The sequence below is a fragment of the Coturnix japonica genome, chromosome 25 (genome assembly GCF_054131305.1).
Source record: "Coturnix japonica strain WE chromosome 25, WE-NBRP24, whole genome shotgun sequence".
Taxonomy (NCBI): domain Eukaryota; kingdom Metazoa; phylum Chordata; class Aves; order Galliformes; family Phasianidae; genus Coturnix; species Coturnix japonica.
The window spans coordinates 7,945,066-7,962,652 of NC_140687.1; the positions used below are offsets into that span (position 1 = coordinate 7,945,066).

At 52.7% G+C, this 17,587-nt stretch overlaps 2 protein-coding genes across 8 annotated transcripts; both read left to right on the forward strand.

Annotated features, from left to right (window-relative positions):
* Positions 1-710: 710 nt before the first annotated feature.
* On the forward strand, positions 711-6,857 carry LOC146756909 (uncharacterized). Of its 7 annotated transcripts, none has more exons than XR_014937191.1 (7): positions 711-2,575; positions 3,909-3,951; positions 5,269-5,353; positions 5,447-5,724; positions 6,073-6,155; positions 6,248-6,319; positions 6,508-6,537. XR_014937191.1 is itself a non-coding variant. In XM_085523875.1 (6 exons), exons 1-5 carry the CDS (start codon positions 3,881-3,883, stop codon positions 6,295-6,297), a joined length of 567 nt encoding a protein of 188 aa, XP_085380001.1. In that variant the 5' UTR covers positions 3,734-3,880; the 3' UTR covers positions 6,298-6,319; positions 6,508-6,537. The 7 variants fall into 7 exon arrangements, 5 of the variants coding, with proteins under 5 accessions (XP_085380001.1, XP_085380004.1, XP_085380003.1 ...); XR_014937190.1 differs by lacking the exon at positions 711-2,575 and adding an exon at positions 3,501-3,727; XM_085523875.1 differs by lacking the exon at positions 711-2,575 and having other exon boundaries at positions 3,734-3,951.
* A 2,350-nt stretch (positions 6,858-9,207) lies between these two features.
* LOC146756910 (uncharacterized) lies at positions 9,208-16,308 on the forward strand. The gene is made up of 8 exons (XM_085523879.1): positions 9,208-9,364; positions 12,150-12,289; positions 13,312-13,380; positions 13,522-13,593; positions 13,685-13,786; positions 14,490-14,633; positions 15,158-15,299; positions 15,485-16,308. Exons 2-8 carry the CDS (start codon positions 12,277-12,279, stop codon positions 15,579-15,581), a joined length of 639 nt encoding a protein of 212 aa, XP_085380005.1. The 5' UTR covers positions 9,208-9,364; positions 12,150-12,276; the 3' UTR covers positions 15,582-16,308.
* The last annotated feature ends 1,279 nt before the right edge of the window (positions 16,309-17,587 follow it).

A 17,587-nucleotide genomic window follows, 5' to 3' on the forward strand; every position in this document is an offset into this window, starting at 1 on the left:
GAGCACGCTCTTTGAGCTGCGGTGTTCTTAAGCACGAGCTGGTGTGCCTTCTGCTTAGTCTTCAACAGCTCTTAAGTTTGTAGGAACAAATTCCATCTGTGCATACCTTACTTAGTTAATTACCATTTTTACTGTGCCAAATGTGATACATAAATATATATATGTACATATATAGACTGATTATTGAGATCAAGATGGTTTTTAACTTCAAGTTGTCAATTGTATCATTACATCTTAGGGCATTCTATTACTCTGAGATCTAATTTTACTAAGGTAGTGTTAAGTGGCTGCAGAGTTGGAGGTCCAAGAAACATGTACAAGCAGCAGATACGCATACACTGACCCAGCACACTGGTACTGCCGTCACTGTAGTGATGCCTGACTGAGGGAATTTCAGAGATAGAGCTGGTGTCTTAATGTTTGATGGCTTTGCTGCATCTATATGCCTTTTTGTGTAATGAAAAATACTATTTGGCACTTTCACTGTCTTCAGGATTGTGTGTCCTGTCAATCACCTGCTTTTTACCTGATGAATCCAAGTTAAACATCTCTTAGCAGCTTCCCCTGGGAAACCGACTTTAAGGGCAGGGGTATAGAACAGAGCTGGCAGCTCTTTAAGGACACCCTTCTGAAAGCACAGCGGCTCTCCATCCCCCTGCAGAAGAAGTCAAGCAGGGAAGGCAGGCAGCTATCATGGATGTGCAAGGACCTGCAGCTTAAACTTGAGGGAAAAGAGGGAAATGTTCAGAAAGTGGAAGCAGTGTTGTATAGCCTGGGAGGAATACAGAGCTGTTGTCCATGTGTGAAGAGACAGGATTAGGAAAGTCAAGGCACAGATGGAGCTGAACTTGGCAAGGGGAGTGAAAGATAACAAGAAGGGCTTCTGCAGGTACATAGGCTGTTTGGTGGATTAGGAATTGGTTGGCTGGATGCAGCCAAAAGGTTATGATCAACGGTTCTGTGTCTGGGTGGAGGCTGGTCGCAAGTGGTGTCCCTTAGGGGTTGGTCTTGAGACAGGTGCTCTTCAACATCTTCATCAATGACAGACAGTGGCATCGAGTGCACCCTCAGCAAGTTTGCAGATGTCACCAAACTGAGTGGTGCTGTCGATACATTGGAAGGAAGGGAAGCCATCCAGAGGGACCTGGACAGGCTGGAGAAGTGGGCCCATGGAAACCTAATGAGGTTCAATAAGGCCAAGTACAGGGTGCTGCACTCGGGTTGGGACGATCCCAGATATTTGTACAAACTGGGGGAAGATCTCTTTGAGAGATGACCTGTGGAGAGGGACTTGGGGGTCCTGGTGAACGAGAAGCTGGACATGAGCCAGCAGTGTGTGCTTGCAGCACAGAAGGCCAACTGTGTTCTGGGCTGCATTTAAAAAGGGGTGGCCAGGAAGGAGAGCGAGATGCCCTCTACTTGGCTCTTGTGAGGCCCCATCTGGAGTACTGCATCCAGGCCTGGGGCCACCAGCACAAGAAGGGGGGGGTTAGGATAGATATTAGAAGGAAGTTTTTTACACAGAGGGTGCTGATGTGCTGGAACAGGTTGCCCAGAGAGGTTGTGGTTGTTCCATTCCTGGAGGCATTCAAGGCCAGGCTGGATGTGGCTCTGGGCAGCCTGGTCTGGTGGTTGGCGACACTGCATACAGCAGTGGGGTTGAAACTCCATGGTTATTGTGGTCCTTTTCAACCCAGGCCATTCTGTGATTCAGGACCCAGTCCATGCCATTGTTCTTTATGTATGTTAGGCGTTGCATTCTTTAGTTATTGTAGGATGAAAATAATGCAGGAACTGTGATTCAGATGCATTGTATGTTTATGTTTTAATATTTTCTGTGCCATTCTTTTTCCTTTAAGTTTCTGGCATTTAATTTGCTGTCTTGAATGCTATGTAACAGTTCTGTAGAGTGATCAGTTGCAGTTCCAGGTTTTATTTTTCATAAAACTTTCTGATGGTGAAGCAAATGTAATTGCATTGACAGTTTCCATTACAACAAGAGCAGTAGAACAATATGAGTATGCATTATCCAATATGTCATTTGGTACAAAAGTGGAGATTTCCTTTTGCTCTAGCAGTCAGGGCATATTTAACTACTTGGAATGAAGCGTGTGAGTGTAAATTACATACATATATAAGGATTTACCCATCAGTGTACAGTGTGCTGAATTGAGGACTGAGTTACTGAAAGCTTAGAGTGACTTTATTAAGGAATTTTTCCCTGGTATTAATGAATATATATATTTATATTTTCCCCAGGTTTTATATTTGTCATTTGAATTTTCCAGTTAGTCAGAAGTTTAGTTTTATAACATGGTAGCGTCTCTAATGTTCCGTGTTTTTCAAACATGAATTGATAGAGGTTTTTCACAGAATGTTTTAGAATCTGAGTAAGCTCACAGCTCACTTGGTGAAGGTTTTGCTCGCTTTTCTGAGAACTGTTCTATAAATTATGGCTCTGTAAGATAATAGTTTTACCTGCTTTTACAACAGTTACTTATCACTTTGTATGTCTGGACAGATAAAAGAGGCAGAAGCCAAAGCTGTTATTGAAGAGGAGAAACGAAGACAACAGGTATCAAACTTAATTCTTCTTCCCCCCCAACCTCGTTGTGTTAATAAATCACTTGACGCACGTGCAGCCCAATCTGTATACTTTGTATAGTGTTTCTCCCAGTTACTGCTTTCAGCTGTTATGTTGTCCTTAGGTATGTGCCATGGGTGATCTACAGTGGTTAAAAGCAAGTATATTTTCTCTTAACAGTTCTCACATCTGTGGGCAAAATGGTAATCATTTGATGTCGCATTAGAATAACTGTATAATGTATACATATATTTAAATACAAAATACTTCTGATTTTTATCCATCATTTTATAATTCCATAAATTCACAGAATTACTAAGTAGCCTCTGTAAGGTTGAATTACTGAGTGAACCTTCTTACTTACTCCCCTTCGTGAGAGTGAAGAAACCTAAATTGGTCTCTGTCCTTCAAGTTCTGGTGGGAGTGGGAAATTTTTTTGTAATTGCTGGCTCTGGTGAATGTGTGTTGTCAGCACTGTAATCCAAGAAGCTTCTGTGCCAGCTGCCTGGAAATACTATCACTAATCTTGTTTCAGAAATTAACCGTAAGCTTGGTTGCTGGTGACAGCAAACTCAGGTTTATTATCTGGGCGCTGCAGCCTCAATGCACTCCTTCCAACAGGCTTGTATGCCTGAGACAGAGCACAGACCCCCCCCGGTTGTACACCCCCCATCGGACCCCCCCCCACATTAGATCCCCCCCCATTGTATCCCCCCCCCCATTGAATCCCCCGCCCTCTATTGGATCCCCCCGTTGTACACCCCCCCCCCCCCCCCACTGAACCCCCCCCATCGGACCCCCACACCATTAGATCCCCCCCATTGGACCCCCCCGGTCTATCCCCCCCCTATTGGACCCCGCCGTTCGATCCCCCCCCCTCGGACCCCCCCGGTCCCGGTCTGTCCCCACTCACCGCTTCCTCCTACGGGGCTGCCAACACCTCCGCACTTTACGGCGACGCTGTCGCAAAAGCGCCGCACCCCGCTGCGCTTTACGGCGCGCCGCGAACTGCAACTCCCAGTGTCCCCCGCGCTGCGCCGCGATACGTCTCTCCGGGGACTGCAACTCCCAGCGTCCCCCGCGCGGCGCAGGCGCAGAGCGCGCGGTGTGAAAAAGGCGGGAAGGCGTTGGGCGGGAGCTGAGGTGAAGCAAAATGGCGGCGGGGCCGGGAAGGGCCTTGGGGCGGGATGGGCGCCATTGGGCCTCGTTATAGCGGGATAACGGTGTTATTCTGGGACGTGGAGTGAGAGAGACCGGGCGGCCAGGGGGGATTTGAGGGGAAATAGTGAGGAAATAATGCTCAATGGGCGTGTGTTCCCCTCAGGTGAGCGGCGCCATGGGCAAAAGGAGGAGCAGCCAGGTGACAGGTAATGACTTAAAATGGCCTCAAAATGGCCAAGAAATGGGCTTAAAATGGTCTCAAAATGTCCTCCAATGGGCCTCCAAGCGGTCTCAAAATGGCCACCAAATGGCCTCCAAGCAGCCGCAAAATGGCCTCAAAATGGCCACCAAATGGTCACAAAATGGTTTCTAAAGGGCCTCAAAATGGCCACAAAATGGCGTCCAAGCAGCTGCTGTTCCTCTTGCAGGTGTTGACCCCCATGATGGCCCCAATGTCAAAGTCAGGGCAGGACTGAGGGGAGACAACAAGGGGGGGGACGACTATAGTGGGGACAACAATATGGTGGACAGCAAGGGGGGGGACATCAATGGAGGGGGCACAAATGGAGGGGACACTAATAGAGGGGACAGCAATATGGGGGACAGCAATATGGTGGACAGCAATATGGAGGACACTAATGGGGGGGACACTAATATGGGGGACAGCAAGGGGGGGGACATCAATGGAGGGTATACTAATAGAGGGGACACCAATGAGGGGGGAAACAATGGAGGGGACACCAATATGGCGGACAGCAAGGGGGGGGACATGATTGGATGGGGCACCAATGGGGAGGACAACAATAGAGGGGACACCAAGGGGGGGGACACCAATATGGCAAACGCCAATATGGCGGACACCAATATGGTGGACACCAATGGAGGGGACAAAAATGGAGGGGACAGGGACACCAAGGGGAGGGACAGCAAGGGAGGGGACACCAGTATGGTGGACACCAATATGGCAGACACTAATGGAGTGGATACCAAGGGGGAGGACATCAATAGAGGGGACACCAAGGGGGGGGATACTAATATGGGGGGCACCGAGGAAGAGGAAACCAATGGAGGGGGCAGCAATATGAGGGACACCAATGAGGGGGACATCAATGGAGGGGACATCAAGGAGAGGGACAGAAATGGGGGGGACACCAATAGAGGGGGCAGCAATGAGGGGTATGTAAGTGGAGGGGACACTAATATGGGGGACACCAAGGGGGGAGACAGCAATATGGGGGACAGCAATGGGGGAGACATAAATGGGGGGGACACCAATATGGAGGACATCAGTATGGGGGCCATGATTGGAGGCGACGCTCTGGACAATGGCGGAGGGATGGACTCAGTGCATGGAGATGGAACAGAGAGGTAATGGGGGGAAATGGGAGGGTGGGGGGCAGAGGGGGGGCTGGAGGTGGAAATGGGGGCAGAAATGGGGCTTGGGGGTAGGAATGGGGCCTGGGGCCAGCAATGGGTCCTGGTGCCCCCCAGCTGATGGGGTTTGGGGTCTGTTTGGTTCCCAGCCGCTCTGATAACGGAGGCCCAGCAGCTGCCCCACAGCTCAGCGTGATGGAGGAGCTCAGCCCCACAGCGGCCCCATTGGCACAGGTAGGACAGGGCCTCTGCCCCCCCAGCGTCACCCCACAGCTCCCCATGGCTATGGGGCAGGGAACACACAGGTTATGGGGGGGGTTGTTCCAGGATGGGATGGATGGCTGCGAGCAGCAGGAGGACCAGAACAGCCCTGATATGGGGGACCTACAGCCCCATAGCACCCCACAGCCCCATAGTGACACCGATGGGGGCACAGAATGCATTGAGGCCACCAAAGAGCCATTGGAGGGGGAGTGGGCAGCCAAAGCGGAGCCCACTTGTGGGGCAGAGCATGAGGAGCGCTATGGGGCTGGCACTGTGGGGCTGCCCCACGTCTCAGCACCGGAGCACAGTGGGGTGCCAGGGGGTACACTGAGCTGCTGCAGGTAATGCCAGAGTACTATGAGAACCCATAGGGAACAGCCCCATAGCGCCCCACTTCACCCCATAGAGCTCCAGTTCACCCCAGTTTACCCCCCATTCCACTCTAGATTGTCCCAATTTACCCCAGTTCACCCCAAATCACTCCAACTTACCCCAGTTAACCCCAGTTCTCCGCCATTCACCCCCAAATCACCCAAATTCATCCCAGTCCCCCCCTAAGTCACCCTCAGATCCCCCAATCCTCCCCAATTTCCCCCCATTCACCCCCATTCACCCCAGTTCATCCCAGTTCCCCCCAGTTCATCCCCTGTTGCCCCAGTTGCCCCCATTTCACCCCATTTCCCCCCCAGCCACCCACCCCCTCCCAGCCTGCAGCCCCTCTGTGCCCTGTGGACGCCGATGGGGACCCGGCCTCACCCAGCTGCACCCCCAGGTCGGACCCCCCTCCCCCCACCAGAACCCAGAGCTCATTTTGGGCTTAAAAAGCCCCGGATTGGTGCCATTTTCACCCCCTTTGACCCCCAGGAAGGAGGTGGCACCACGTGAGGATGCGTCAGCGGTGCTGGGGGGGCTGATCCTCGAGCTCTCCAACCTCAAGTGAGTGCTGGGGATGGGGTTAGGGTTAGGGTCCCATTGGCACTTATGGGGTCTCACTGTCCCCTATGGGGTCTCACTGTCCCCTGTGTGGTCTCACTGTCCCCTGTGGGGTCTCACTATCCCCTATGGGCTCTTATTATCCCCTATGGGGTCTCATTGGTCTCTATGGGGTCTCATTGTCCCTGCAGCCGCCGTGTGATGAGCGCCCATCGTGCCCTATAGGGGTCTCACTATCCCCTATGGGGTCTCACTGTCCCTTATGGGGACTCTCATTGCCCCCTATGGGGTCTCATTGGTCTCTATGGGGTCTCATTATCCCCTATGGGTTCCCATTATCCTACAGCCGCCGTGTGATGAGCGCCCATCGTGCCCTGGTGTCGCTGCTGCGGCTGCGTCGTGAGCGGAGCCGGGGGGTGAACAACAGCAGGAGGAGGAGGAGGAAGATGGAGGGGTACGAGCCAGGATGAAGCTGCAGCTGTGAGTGGGGCTTTATTGGGGGAAAAAAGCCCATAATGGTGCAATAAACACACGAGTGTGAGCAGGGCTGGAACAACACAACTACACAATAACACAACAACACAACAGGGAACAGCTGCTGAGCTCTGCTCCTGGTGCAGAGTGGGGGTGTAAAGCTGATGGTGCACAAGTGATGGTGCAAAGTGGTGGTGCACAACTGAAGGTGCAAAGGGATGCTGCAAAGTGATGGTGCACAAGTGATGGTGTACAAATGATGGTACAAAGTAGTGGTGCAAAGTGATGGTGCAAAGGTATGGTGCACAAGTGATGATGCACAACTGAAGGTGTAAAGTGGTGATGTAAAGTGATGGTGTAAAGATGATGGTGCACGAGCGGTGGTGCAAAGCTGATGGTGTACAAATGATGGTGCACAAGTGATAGTGCACTAATGATGGTGCACAGTTGGTGCCCAGCTGCTGCCTTCTGTCCCACGTTGCGCTCAGCACAGCCTGGGGATGACACAGAGTGCGTTATTAGTAATAGTAATTAGTAATTACGGCTTTAATTAACATCATCACCACCACAACTGCCCCGACACACACAGTACAATATGTGGGGGCCAACCCCATAACCCCTATAGCCCATAACCCCTTATAACCCCCATAACCCCACAACCCCAAACCCCAATAACCCCATACCCCTATAACCCCATAAATAACCCCATAACCCCATAAATAACCCCATAACCCCATAAATAACCCCATAACCCCATAACCCACAAGCCCATCACCTAATAGCCCCTATAACCCCATACCCCATTACCTGCTATCAGTCACCGCCGTCCCCGTGTCCCCGTGCTCTCGGTGCATACACAGAGCGATATGACGCCGGGGTGAGCGGGCAGAACCTCCTGGTGTGCGCGTTGTCCCGCGTGGCGCCGCACTGCGGACACACGTAGCGCCGCAGGATGGGGCACAGCACGCGGCCACGCGCGTCCTTCAGAGCGTGGCTGCTCCACACCGCGCGGGACTCCCCGTTACGGCGGCAGAACGGGCAGAACGGGGACGGGAAACGGGGGCGGGCTGATAAGGGGGGGCGGGCCGACAGGGGGCGCTGTGGTGGTGCGATAGTGGGTCGTGATAGTGAGAAGGAGGGCCTTGGTGGTGATAGGGGGGGACATGGTGATAAGGGGGGATGGGGGGATGGGGGGGGTCCTGCTGATAAGGGAGGTCCTGCTGATGCTGTGCTGAGCCGTGGTGACACCGACACACCTGGGGACACACACAGACATGATGGAACATGGCAAATGGCGACCAGGGATGGGGACACCCCCCCCAATATGGTGACCCCAGTGGCAATGACCCCAGTTGACCCCCATTATGTTGACCCCCCCATTATGGCGACCCCCCCCCCCCATGACAGTGACCCCAGTAATGGTGACCCCAGGTGACCCCCCCCAATACGGTGACACCCCCATGATGGCGACCCCAGTGACACTGACCCCAGGTGACCCCCCGGTCACATTGCCCCCTCCTGCCGTTGGCCCCCCCCCCCATTCCCATACCTGCCGTCCCGGTTTGGTCCGCTCGGTTCTGTCCCGTCCCGGCTCGGTCCGTTCCGTTCTGTCCTGTCCCAGTTTGGTCCGTTCCGTTCGGTCCGGTCCTATGGTTCCGTTCCCGCAGCAGAGCCCTCAGCAGGGCCGGCAGCCCCATGGAGTCGCACCACGGCTCCCATATAGGGCCGTGATCCCTCATAGGGCCCTGATCCCATATAGGGCTGTGCTCCCTTATAGGGCCGTGCTCCCCTATAGGGCCATGCTCCCTTATGGGGCCGTGCTCCTCTATAGGGCCCTGATCCCATATAGGGCTGTGATCCCTTATAGGGCCATGCTTCCATAGCCGTCCATGCTCCCCTATAGGGCCGTGCTCCCGTTGCCGTCCGTGCTCCATTCCCCCCCCAGCCCTGTCCCCCACCTCCTTTATCCCCCGACCCCCCCTTTATCGCCCCCCATTGGACCCTCCTCGTCTGCCCTGTGGGGCGGCGGCGTCTGGGGCTGCTGCCGTGTGGGGTCGGTGGTGCTGCTGTGGGGTGGGGCTGGCACCGGGGGAGCGTTGGGTGGGGGGCACCTCATGGGGGCACGGGGGGGGCCCGGCGGGGGCTGATGGGCCCCTTTGGGGTCCCATTGTAAGAAGTTTGTAAACGTTTGTTCATTGTGTGGGGTGTCACAGTTTGTAAACGTTTGTTCATTGTGTGGGGTGTCACAGTTTGTCAATGTTTGGGGGGATGTTGCTGGGGGTGGGGGCTGTGCGGGACCGGGGTCGAGCGGGCTGCCGGGTTTTGTAACCGCCCCTCGGCTCCCGCTTTCTCGCTTTTTTTTTCGCGGCTCCTGCCCTCCCCGCTCCTGGTTACGCCGCTCCGCCCCCACCGGCTCCGGATTGGACGAGCTCGGGACGGGGAACGAAGGCACCTGGCGACGGGGAAACTGCTCCTCAAACCCTTCACCGACGAACCTAAAATAAGGGCACAAGCAAACCGGTTAACCCCTAGTAATCTTTGTGCACGAAGGCCGAACGAAGACCCACGGGGTGGGTAAGTATAGGCCGGTGAAGCCGTTCGGTTGGGTTGGGTTCCCCGGGGCACAACGACTGAGACGTCCAATTGCGGGCGAAGCGAGTGCGGACCCGTCGGTAGTGCGGTTCCCACATCCCGCGAGAGACCGGGCCACGAAAAGGGGGAAGCGTGTGTGTGTGTGAGCGTGTGTGTGTGTGCGTGTGTGTGTGCGTGTGTGTGCGTGTGTGTGTGCGTGTGTGTGTGTGCGTGTGTGTGTGTGTGAGCGTGTGTGTGTGCGTGTGTGTGTGTGTGTGCGTGTGTGTGCGTGTGTGTGAGCGTGTGTGTGTGTGCGTGTGTGTGTGCGTGTGCGTGTGTGCGTGTGCGTGTGTGTGTGAGCGTGTGTGTGTGAGCGTGTGTGCGTGTGTGTGTGTGTGTGTGCGTGTGTGTGTGTGAGCGTGTGTGTGCGTGTGTGTGCGTGTGTGTGAGCGTGTGTGTGTGCGTGTGTGTGTGTGTGCGTGTGTGCGTGTGTGTGTGTGTGAGCGTGTGTGTGCGTGCGTGTGTGTGAGCGTGTGTGTGTGAGCGTGTGTGCGTGTGTGTGAGCGTGTGTGTGTGTGAGTGCGTGCGTGTGTGTGCGTGCGTGCAGGTGTGTGTGTGTGTGCGTGTGCGTGTGTGGGTCTGTGTGCATGTGCGTGTGTGTGGGCGTGTGCGTGTGTGTGCGTGTGTGTGTGTGCGTGTATATGTGTGTGTGTGCGTGTGTGTGTGCATGTGCGTGTGTGTGAGCGTGTGTGCGTGTGCATGTGCGTGTGTGTGCGTGAGTGCGTGCGTGTGTGTGCGTGCATGTGTGTGTGTGCGTGTGCGTGTGCGTGCGTGCATGTGTATGCGTGCGTGCATGTGTGTTCGTGAGTGTGTGTGTGTGTGTGAGTGTGCGTGCGTGTGTGTGCGTGTGTGTGTGTGCGTGTGTGCGTGTTCGTGTGTGTGTTCATGTGCGCGTGTGTGTGCGTGCATGTGTGTGTGCGCGTGTGCGTGTGTGCGCGTGTGTGCATATGTGCGTGTGTGTGTGCGTGTGCATGTGTGTGTGCATGTGCGTGTGTGTGCGCGTGTGTGCGTGTGTGCGTGTGCGTGTGTGCGCGCGCGTGTGTGTGTGCGTGTGTGTGTGTGTGCGTGCGTAGGTATGTGCGTGTGTGTGTGCGTGAGTGTGTGTGTGTGTGTGTGTGTGTGTGTGTGTGTGTGTGTGTGTGAAGGTGCTGCAGGAAGATGGGACAGAAGAAGAGTAAGCCTTCTGGTCCCATGGGTGGGGGAACTAGTGGTGAGGTTATAGGTATACCCTGTATTCCCCAGACAGTCCATTGGGACTCATGATTAAGAATTGGAATGATTCCCCTTCTAGGCGGGGAAAAAGTAAAGTTAAAATGATTCATTATTGTGTAGAAGTATGGGGCAATAAGGCCATAAAAGGGGAGAGTGTATGTTGGCCCCTTTTTGGCTCCTCTAAGGACTGGGTATGTCAGGCCCTTATCCTCTGTGTAAATGCTAAGGAGTCTTTTAGTTCAGAGGAAAGTGAGTCTGCCCACCTCTGGATAGCCTCAGAGCCGAGGAGGCATTTATATCACCTAAAAGAAAAAGGAGGGCGGGAGGAGAAGGGATTTAGAAGTCCCAGTGTCACCACCGCCCTACATAACCCCACCTGAACCCACGGCCCCGTCTGCCAGGGGGCCGGGAGCACAGACCCGACCTTCCCCTCTCTCCTTTACCCGCACTCTCCCCGCGGCGCCGGTCCGCCGCCGGTCCGGTCCGCTTCCGGGTCCAGGCCGTCCTGATGGGTCGCCGGGCGGCTTGGGTCCCGTGCGGGCGGGGCGGTCCGAGCTGCTTTTATTCTCCCGAGCACAGCGGCCACCAGGCGCCGTGTTACGAAGGGAAACCCCAAAATCAGTAGCTATGAGGGTGTTACGGAGGTTCCACGTTACATTGGGGTACTCAGGCCTTAGTGGATCAGTTTGCCAATAATTCTATGTGTACAGGGGTATATAACATAGCAAAGGGGATTGTTAATGGACATATGACTTGCTGGAGGGTGAATGCAAAGAATATGAGAAAAAGAATCCCAGGAGGGCGAGAATTGGCTTATCGACCCTTCGCAAGGATCCAGTTGGACTTTACTGAACTCCCTAAAACTGGGAGATATAAATATTTATTAGTGATTGTAGACCATCTTACAAACTATGTTGAGGCATTCCCTACGGCAAGGGCTACAGCACAAACAGTAGTGAAGGTACTATTAGAAAATATAATTCCTCAATATGGAATTAGAGAAGCAATAGATTCTGACAGGGGAGCTCATTTTGTGTCAAAGGTTACACGTGACACAATGAAAATTCTAAGGATTAAATGGGAATATCATACTCCTTGGCACCCTCAGAGCTCTGGTAAAGTAGAACGAATGAATGGGGAAATTAAAAAACAACTTAGAAAATTAATGATAGGAACTAAGACATCTTGGATAAAATGCTTGCTGTTAGCTCTGTTAAATATATGTGTGAAGCCCAGAACTGATCTGGGAATTTCACCTTTTGAAATGCTGTATGGTATGCCCTATAATCTTGAAATACCTCTTGGTCACCCCCATTTACAAGATGATCAATTAAAATCTTATACAATTAATGAGTGGGTGCAAGGAACTACAAGAAGGATCTGATTGCACAGCAGTCCCCATTGGAGATAGCAATCCATAGGATACAGCCGGGGGATGGGGTCCTAATAAAAACTTGGAAAGAAGCTACACTAACACCACAAGGGGAAGGTCCCTATGTTGTTTTATTTACTGCAGAAACAGCTATTCGAACCGCAGAGAGAGGATGGACTCATGCCAGCCGTGTTAAAGGACCCATCGGTGACGAGAAGTGGGAGGTAGCTCCCGGGAGTGACGACCTGAAACTCACAATGCGACAAGCCCAATGGGTATTCCAGGTAAAGGCTTCCCCTGAAGAACACTACTGCTGCTGAGAAGAACTAAAAAAACCCCTGATAGCTGGTTGCAACCCAGTTGACGAGTGAGGCAGAGGAGTGAATTGTGGGGAAAGATGGGCCTTAGGGGTATCCATTGGTACTTGGGGATTCTCACAGTGATCACATTTTGTATAGCAGCACAACGCCACCCACACCAAGCTTCCTTACATCCCTGTGTGACCTGGTACCTATACAGCCCAGTCTAAACCAAAAGGGTTACTATTTTTGCCTAAGCTCAAACCTAGGGAGGGGATACTGTAACCACCCAGGCTCATATTACTGTGCCTATTAGGGATGTGCAACTATTGCCTCAAATTTGGCACCTGGGGCTGGGCAGGATAAATATCTACAAGTAGGGCATGGACCCTATGGGTGCATACCTCCTAACCGAAACCCACAGTTGGGAAGATGGGCTGTGTGGGGATTAAAGACAGAGAGAGAGAGAGAAACATCTGCCAGCAACAATGGATAAATGTAACGAATCCAGATAACCCAGTGTGGCTGTTAGGGAAAATATGGGGTGTAAGTGACTTGCGGAATCAAACTCTATAACACATAGATGGGTTATAAAGCAGGTATGTTTATTCCAGTGCTGGGTGCAAGGGGGATAGCTCCACCAAACTTGCACATGGACTTGTAAAATCGTGACACAGATATAGGTACATCTCATACATAGTCAATGATTTCTCGGAATTCTGATACATATTCAATAGTTGTTTAGCATGCAGACTCCCTCTTGTTCTTATCAGGGGGATGCAACTCCTCTTCTGGTATTTACAACATCTATTCTCCTCCTTGCCTGATGACTTCCGTGAGGTCTCACTCCTTATCTGCATCCTTCCTGCTCTCCCAGGCCCCTTGTTTCCCTGTGCGGAAGGGAGAGAATAGTGTTGTGAAGGAATCCCTGGCTTTAATTGCATCCTGCGACCTTGTGGCTGAAGGGATGCTCAGTAGCAGTTGCTTTGTCCTGTGTTCATTTGCAGATTTGACTAGAGGAGTTGATCCAGCTTCCTCTCTGAGATCTGGAACTGAAACTCTGTCGGATCGCGCAGGTACGTCATAGCTTTGAAATTCTTTAGAGAGCTTTTGCTGCCCGTTTCAGTGCCATTTCATGGCACAGTCCCCTGTACGCTCTGCTACTCAGTTGATGCTGTAGTGTGTGACTGAAACTTTTCATGGGTCTTTGGTTGCAGAAGTGCCCCCAGTGTGGGCCCTGCCCGGTCATCGGTTTCCTCCTGTGCTGGAGCCCAGCTGGAATCCCAGCAGTGAGTACTCTGTCTTCACTGACTTGGCTGACTCGCCGCTGATCTTCAAAACTTCATGCACGTGATATTTAACTTCATACATTCTGTTAAGGTCCGGAAAGAGAAGAGGATGAATACAAACGAGGAAAATACTCTCAGGGCTCATCCCGTCTCCTGAAGCGACTGCTGAAGGAAATGGAGAAGGCAGAGCGTGGTGGGTATACTTCAGTCTGTTCACTGTGGGACCTGGGAAGCTGAGGTGTGATATGCAGGTGTGGGCAGGCTGTAGCCTGCACAGCAGGAAGGAATGGGTCAGAGCCGTGCTGCAGCCGTGTTCCATGTATCACCTTGCAGGTGCTGTCAAGCACCAGAGCTGGTCTGCTGCCAGATGGTCTGCATCCAGCCAAGACCCAGAGGCAGCTGCTCCCCCAGCACAACCATTACTTGTCAGAGCTGCTTTGTGCAGTCGTTGGCACCCAGATGGCAGCAAGTGGCAAGCGCTGTGCTTCTGTTCATCCAAAGCCCTCCGTGCAGCTGAGCAAGTTCAAGGCAGGAGAAGCATCCCGAGCAGGGTTGGCTGCCTTTGCTAATGCTGGAAATGAGGTGGAGATGCTAATTCTGAAGGCTTGGACTGTGTGTTAGAGCTTGGATTTCAGCCTGCAGCTACCTGGCTGTGATGGGCTGGTGACAGCACAGAATGTGAGGGCCTTGCACAGGAGCTGATTCCTCAAGAGGTGTGAGGGAGTCAGCATTGTCCAATAGCTGGGAGGGCCCAAATGCCTTTGGGTAACAGAGGGGCTCACAGTGTACTTGGGGGTGGGGGGCCTGGACTTTACCTGAGCTCGGGATTGGAGAAGCTCAGTTTTTGATGAGGGCACGTGACATCCCACTCCTACTGCCCTGCTTTCTTTCTAAAGGAACGGACCAACAAAGTGAGCGGGATGCACTCCAGGAAGGTGGATATCCCACACTGCCGGTCCCGGATGCACTCCAGGAAGGTGGATATCCCACACTGCCCATCCCGGACAGAGGAATGCAGGCAGCACCAACCAGCATGCCAGGTAATTTCTGTCCCATGATCATACGGTGTCACAAACCAGAGTCACTGCGTGCCTGCAGGCTCTTGCTGCCAGCTCTTGCACACCAGGTCAGCAGCCAGACCTGAGCGTGTGAGCATAGAGCACATGTAAAAGAAGCAGGAGTGTTTCTCCCCTGGGCTGGCTCTGGCTGTGCCCTGTGCTGGCTGAAGCCTGACCTTCAGCCTGGGGGGCGTCCCACAGGAGAGCTCAGGACACGCATGCCGGGAAAAGCATGAGGGATTCTGCTCTGTAGCTCTCCCCACAGACCAAGCCCAGACCCCAGAGTACAGCCCCAGCTCTCGGCCCAGAGGAGGACACGGGTAGTGCCTGTGCAGCCTCTTCGTACCCAACGAGAGGTGGAAGCAATCCTTCTTGTCCTCCGGTGCTTCGGCACCAGAGACGGAGGCACCCACTGACAAAATGACCTCTTGGGTCCATGAAGCACACTGAGAGATTATCTGTAGCGCAGCTGAAGGTAACGTGGGACATTGTCTCATTTCTTCCAGGGATGAACACAGGCAAAAGCACAGAAGCTGCTGCTCACAGATCTGTGCGGAAGCGCCGCATTCCGGTGACGGTCTCAGCGATGCTGCTGCCTGCGCTGGTGCTGGCCGTTGGTACTGTGATATGGGTGCTCAAAAACTACCTGTGAGTTGGCCTTTCCCCAGAACACCTTATTGCTGCATTTGGCAATGAAGCATTTGTGGTGCCAGGATCCTGGACGGCCAAATCAGCCGCTGGCAGTACACTGCCAGGACTCAGGTTGCAAAGTCTTTCAAGTTTCCCCTTATTTCCTGTCAGTGAGTAGTGCTTTGTGAAACTCATTCTCACAGAGCGCGCAAGAGGGAAAAGAGAGCAGCAGAAGCAGCAGATGGAGCTGGGGAAGGCAACGAGACAGACTCTGACCCAGTCAAACAAGAATCTCCATAATAGCTCCAGTCCGTTCCATTCTGCCATTGAAGAGGCCAGAAGTCTTCAAGGTCATCTGGAAGACCTGGAGCTTGAACTCAAAGCCATGAAAGAGATCCTTGGGAACAGTCCTGAGTGCTGCCTTCTGTCAGAGGATGGCCCTGAATGTGAGAGCAGAGCTTTTGTCCTTCATCCTGCATTCTCCAGGACAGGTATCACCAGCAGTTTGAAGATTCTTAGCTCGACACAGCTACATTCCTGTTGAGGGTCCTAATGAGGACCCAGAAAACGAGCTTCCTCTGACTGCCGGACAATGCGTAATGTCTTTGGAGATGTGGGTGAGAATGGCTGGTTTCAGGGAGAGCTGACAGATGGCACAAGAGGACTGGTCCCTTCCAATTTGGTTGCGGAGCTTTCAGATGATGAACTGGATACACCTGGAGATCCTGTCAGAATTCCTGCATTGCTCCATCTGCAAGACTACCATTGTTCCACTCAATGGAACAACTCGATGTTGAGCAGAATGTGGTTGAGCTCCTTCGGGAACTCTCTGAGGCGACTGACAGCAGAACTGCATAGCTTTATTGTATATGAAAAACAACCAAACAACTGTCCCCTCCCTCTCCCTTCCCCTCGCACCCCCCTACCCCCCCCCCAAAAAAAAGACAAAAAAACCCCAAAAAAACCCTAAAAAAACAACAAAAAACAACCCACCCTCAATAAAACAAAAAACCAAAACCAATTAAAATCTCAACGCTGTTCTTTTTCTGGGATACACTGAGGTGACACTTCTTCTAGCTTAGACTTTGCAATGAGTTTGTGTCACGGAGTTCTCTCTAGAGCTCACTCGGTGACAGCGGGAACAAACCCAGGGAGAGAAGGAACAAAGAACCTCCCCTCTCTAACAGCGCGGTGCGGGGGCAATAAAGAACTGGGGGGGGGGTTGGCACTCACCTCTCATCGGGGTACCATCCCGTTCTCTGCAAGCCACGATGTTGTGGGAAGCTGTGGAGGAACTGCTCAAATGTATTCTCTCTAAGAGAGGGGAGCAGGTATCTCCTAAATGCATATCCGAGCTGGTAAAATGGGCTCATATGAATGGACATCTTCAGGAGGTGGCACTGATGTTCACTGTAGCCGAATGGCGAGAAATAGTCGACCATATGTGGGACTTTGTTATCTCCAAAAATAAGGAATACAAAATAAATACATTGAAGAATATGCAAGCCGGGTGGGAGATTGCTGCTGCTGTGGTACAAGCTCTATCCGGACCTAGTGCTCAGTCAAGGTCAGAGCTTGACTCCCTGTTACCAGGAGGTTCGTACTCTGTTTGCTCATCAGCCTCACAAGTCAGGGCTGCCGCAGAAGCCCCGAATAATCCCCCGTCCTCCACCTCTTCAACGTCTCTGGCAGATCCGGTTTTGGCTGGTGAGGAAGGTGCGGTGGGGGGGGGCTGAGGGGTGTGCAGAGCAGCAAGAAGCTCCTGAGAGTGAAAGCGACTCGGATAATGGTGGGAATGAGAAAGCGTTGGAGGAACATAATAAAACATTAACTGAGGAGCTGCAGGACTTAGAACTGCGTACGAAGGAGGCATCAGTCTCTTTGAGCGTTTCACCGATGTCTTTACAGCCCCTGTCTATGCGATTCCCCCCCACACGTAGCGATCCTCCACCTTTGCGTTGGTCTGGAGTCATTAGAGACATGATATTGGAGGGACCGTGTCAAGCTGTGTTTCAGCTCGCTTGCCCGCTGATAGACGATCAGCAGGGAGCTGCTCGGTGGGAAGTGCATCATTGGAAATTGTTACAGCAGGCTGGTAAGACTGTGACTGACTATGGGATACGATCTGAAGCTTCTAAGCAAATCATTCAATGGATTTTCACTGAGGATACTCATATGACACTAGACACTTCTAATCTTGTGCGGTTGTTACTAACACCACCAGAATACGTTGTTGGTCTCATCTCAAGGCAGAAAATAGCATCCAGCCTTTATAGTAACTGTGTTTGTGTGTTTCTTTCCTAGTG

Bases quoted from the DNA above. Each gene is read 5' to 3' on its own strand.
- LOC146756910 (XM_085523879.1), top strand. The intron at 13,787-14,489 runs GTGGGTATACTT...TTCTTTCTAAAG, and splicing joins AATGGAGAAGGCAGAGCGTG to GAACGGACCAACAAAGTGAG. The intron at 14,634-15,157 runs GTAATTTCTGTC...CATTTCTTCCAG, and splicing joins AGCACCAACCAGCATGCCAG to GGATGAACACAGGCAAAAGC.
- LOC146756909 (XM_085523874.1), top strand. From the start codon at position 4,977: ATGGGGGACAGCAATGGGGGAGACATAAATGGGGGGGACACCAATATG. The intron at 5,114-5,268 runs GTAATGGGGGGA...TTTGGTTCCCAG, and splicing joins CATGGAGATGGAACAGAGAG to CCGCTCTGATAACGGAGGCC. The intron at 5,725-6,072 runs GTAATGCCAGAG...TTTCCCCCCCAG, and splicing joins GGTACACTGAGCTGCTGCAG to CCACCCACCCCCTCCCAGCC.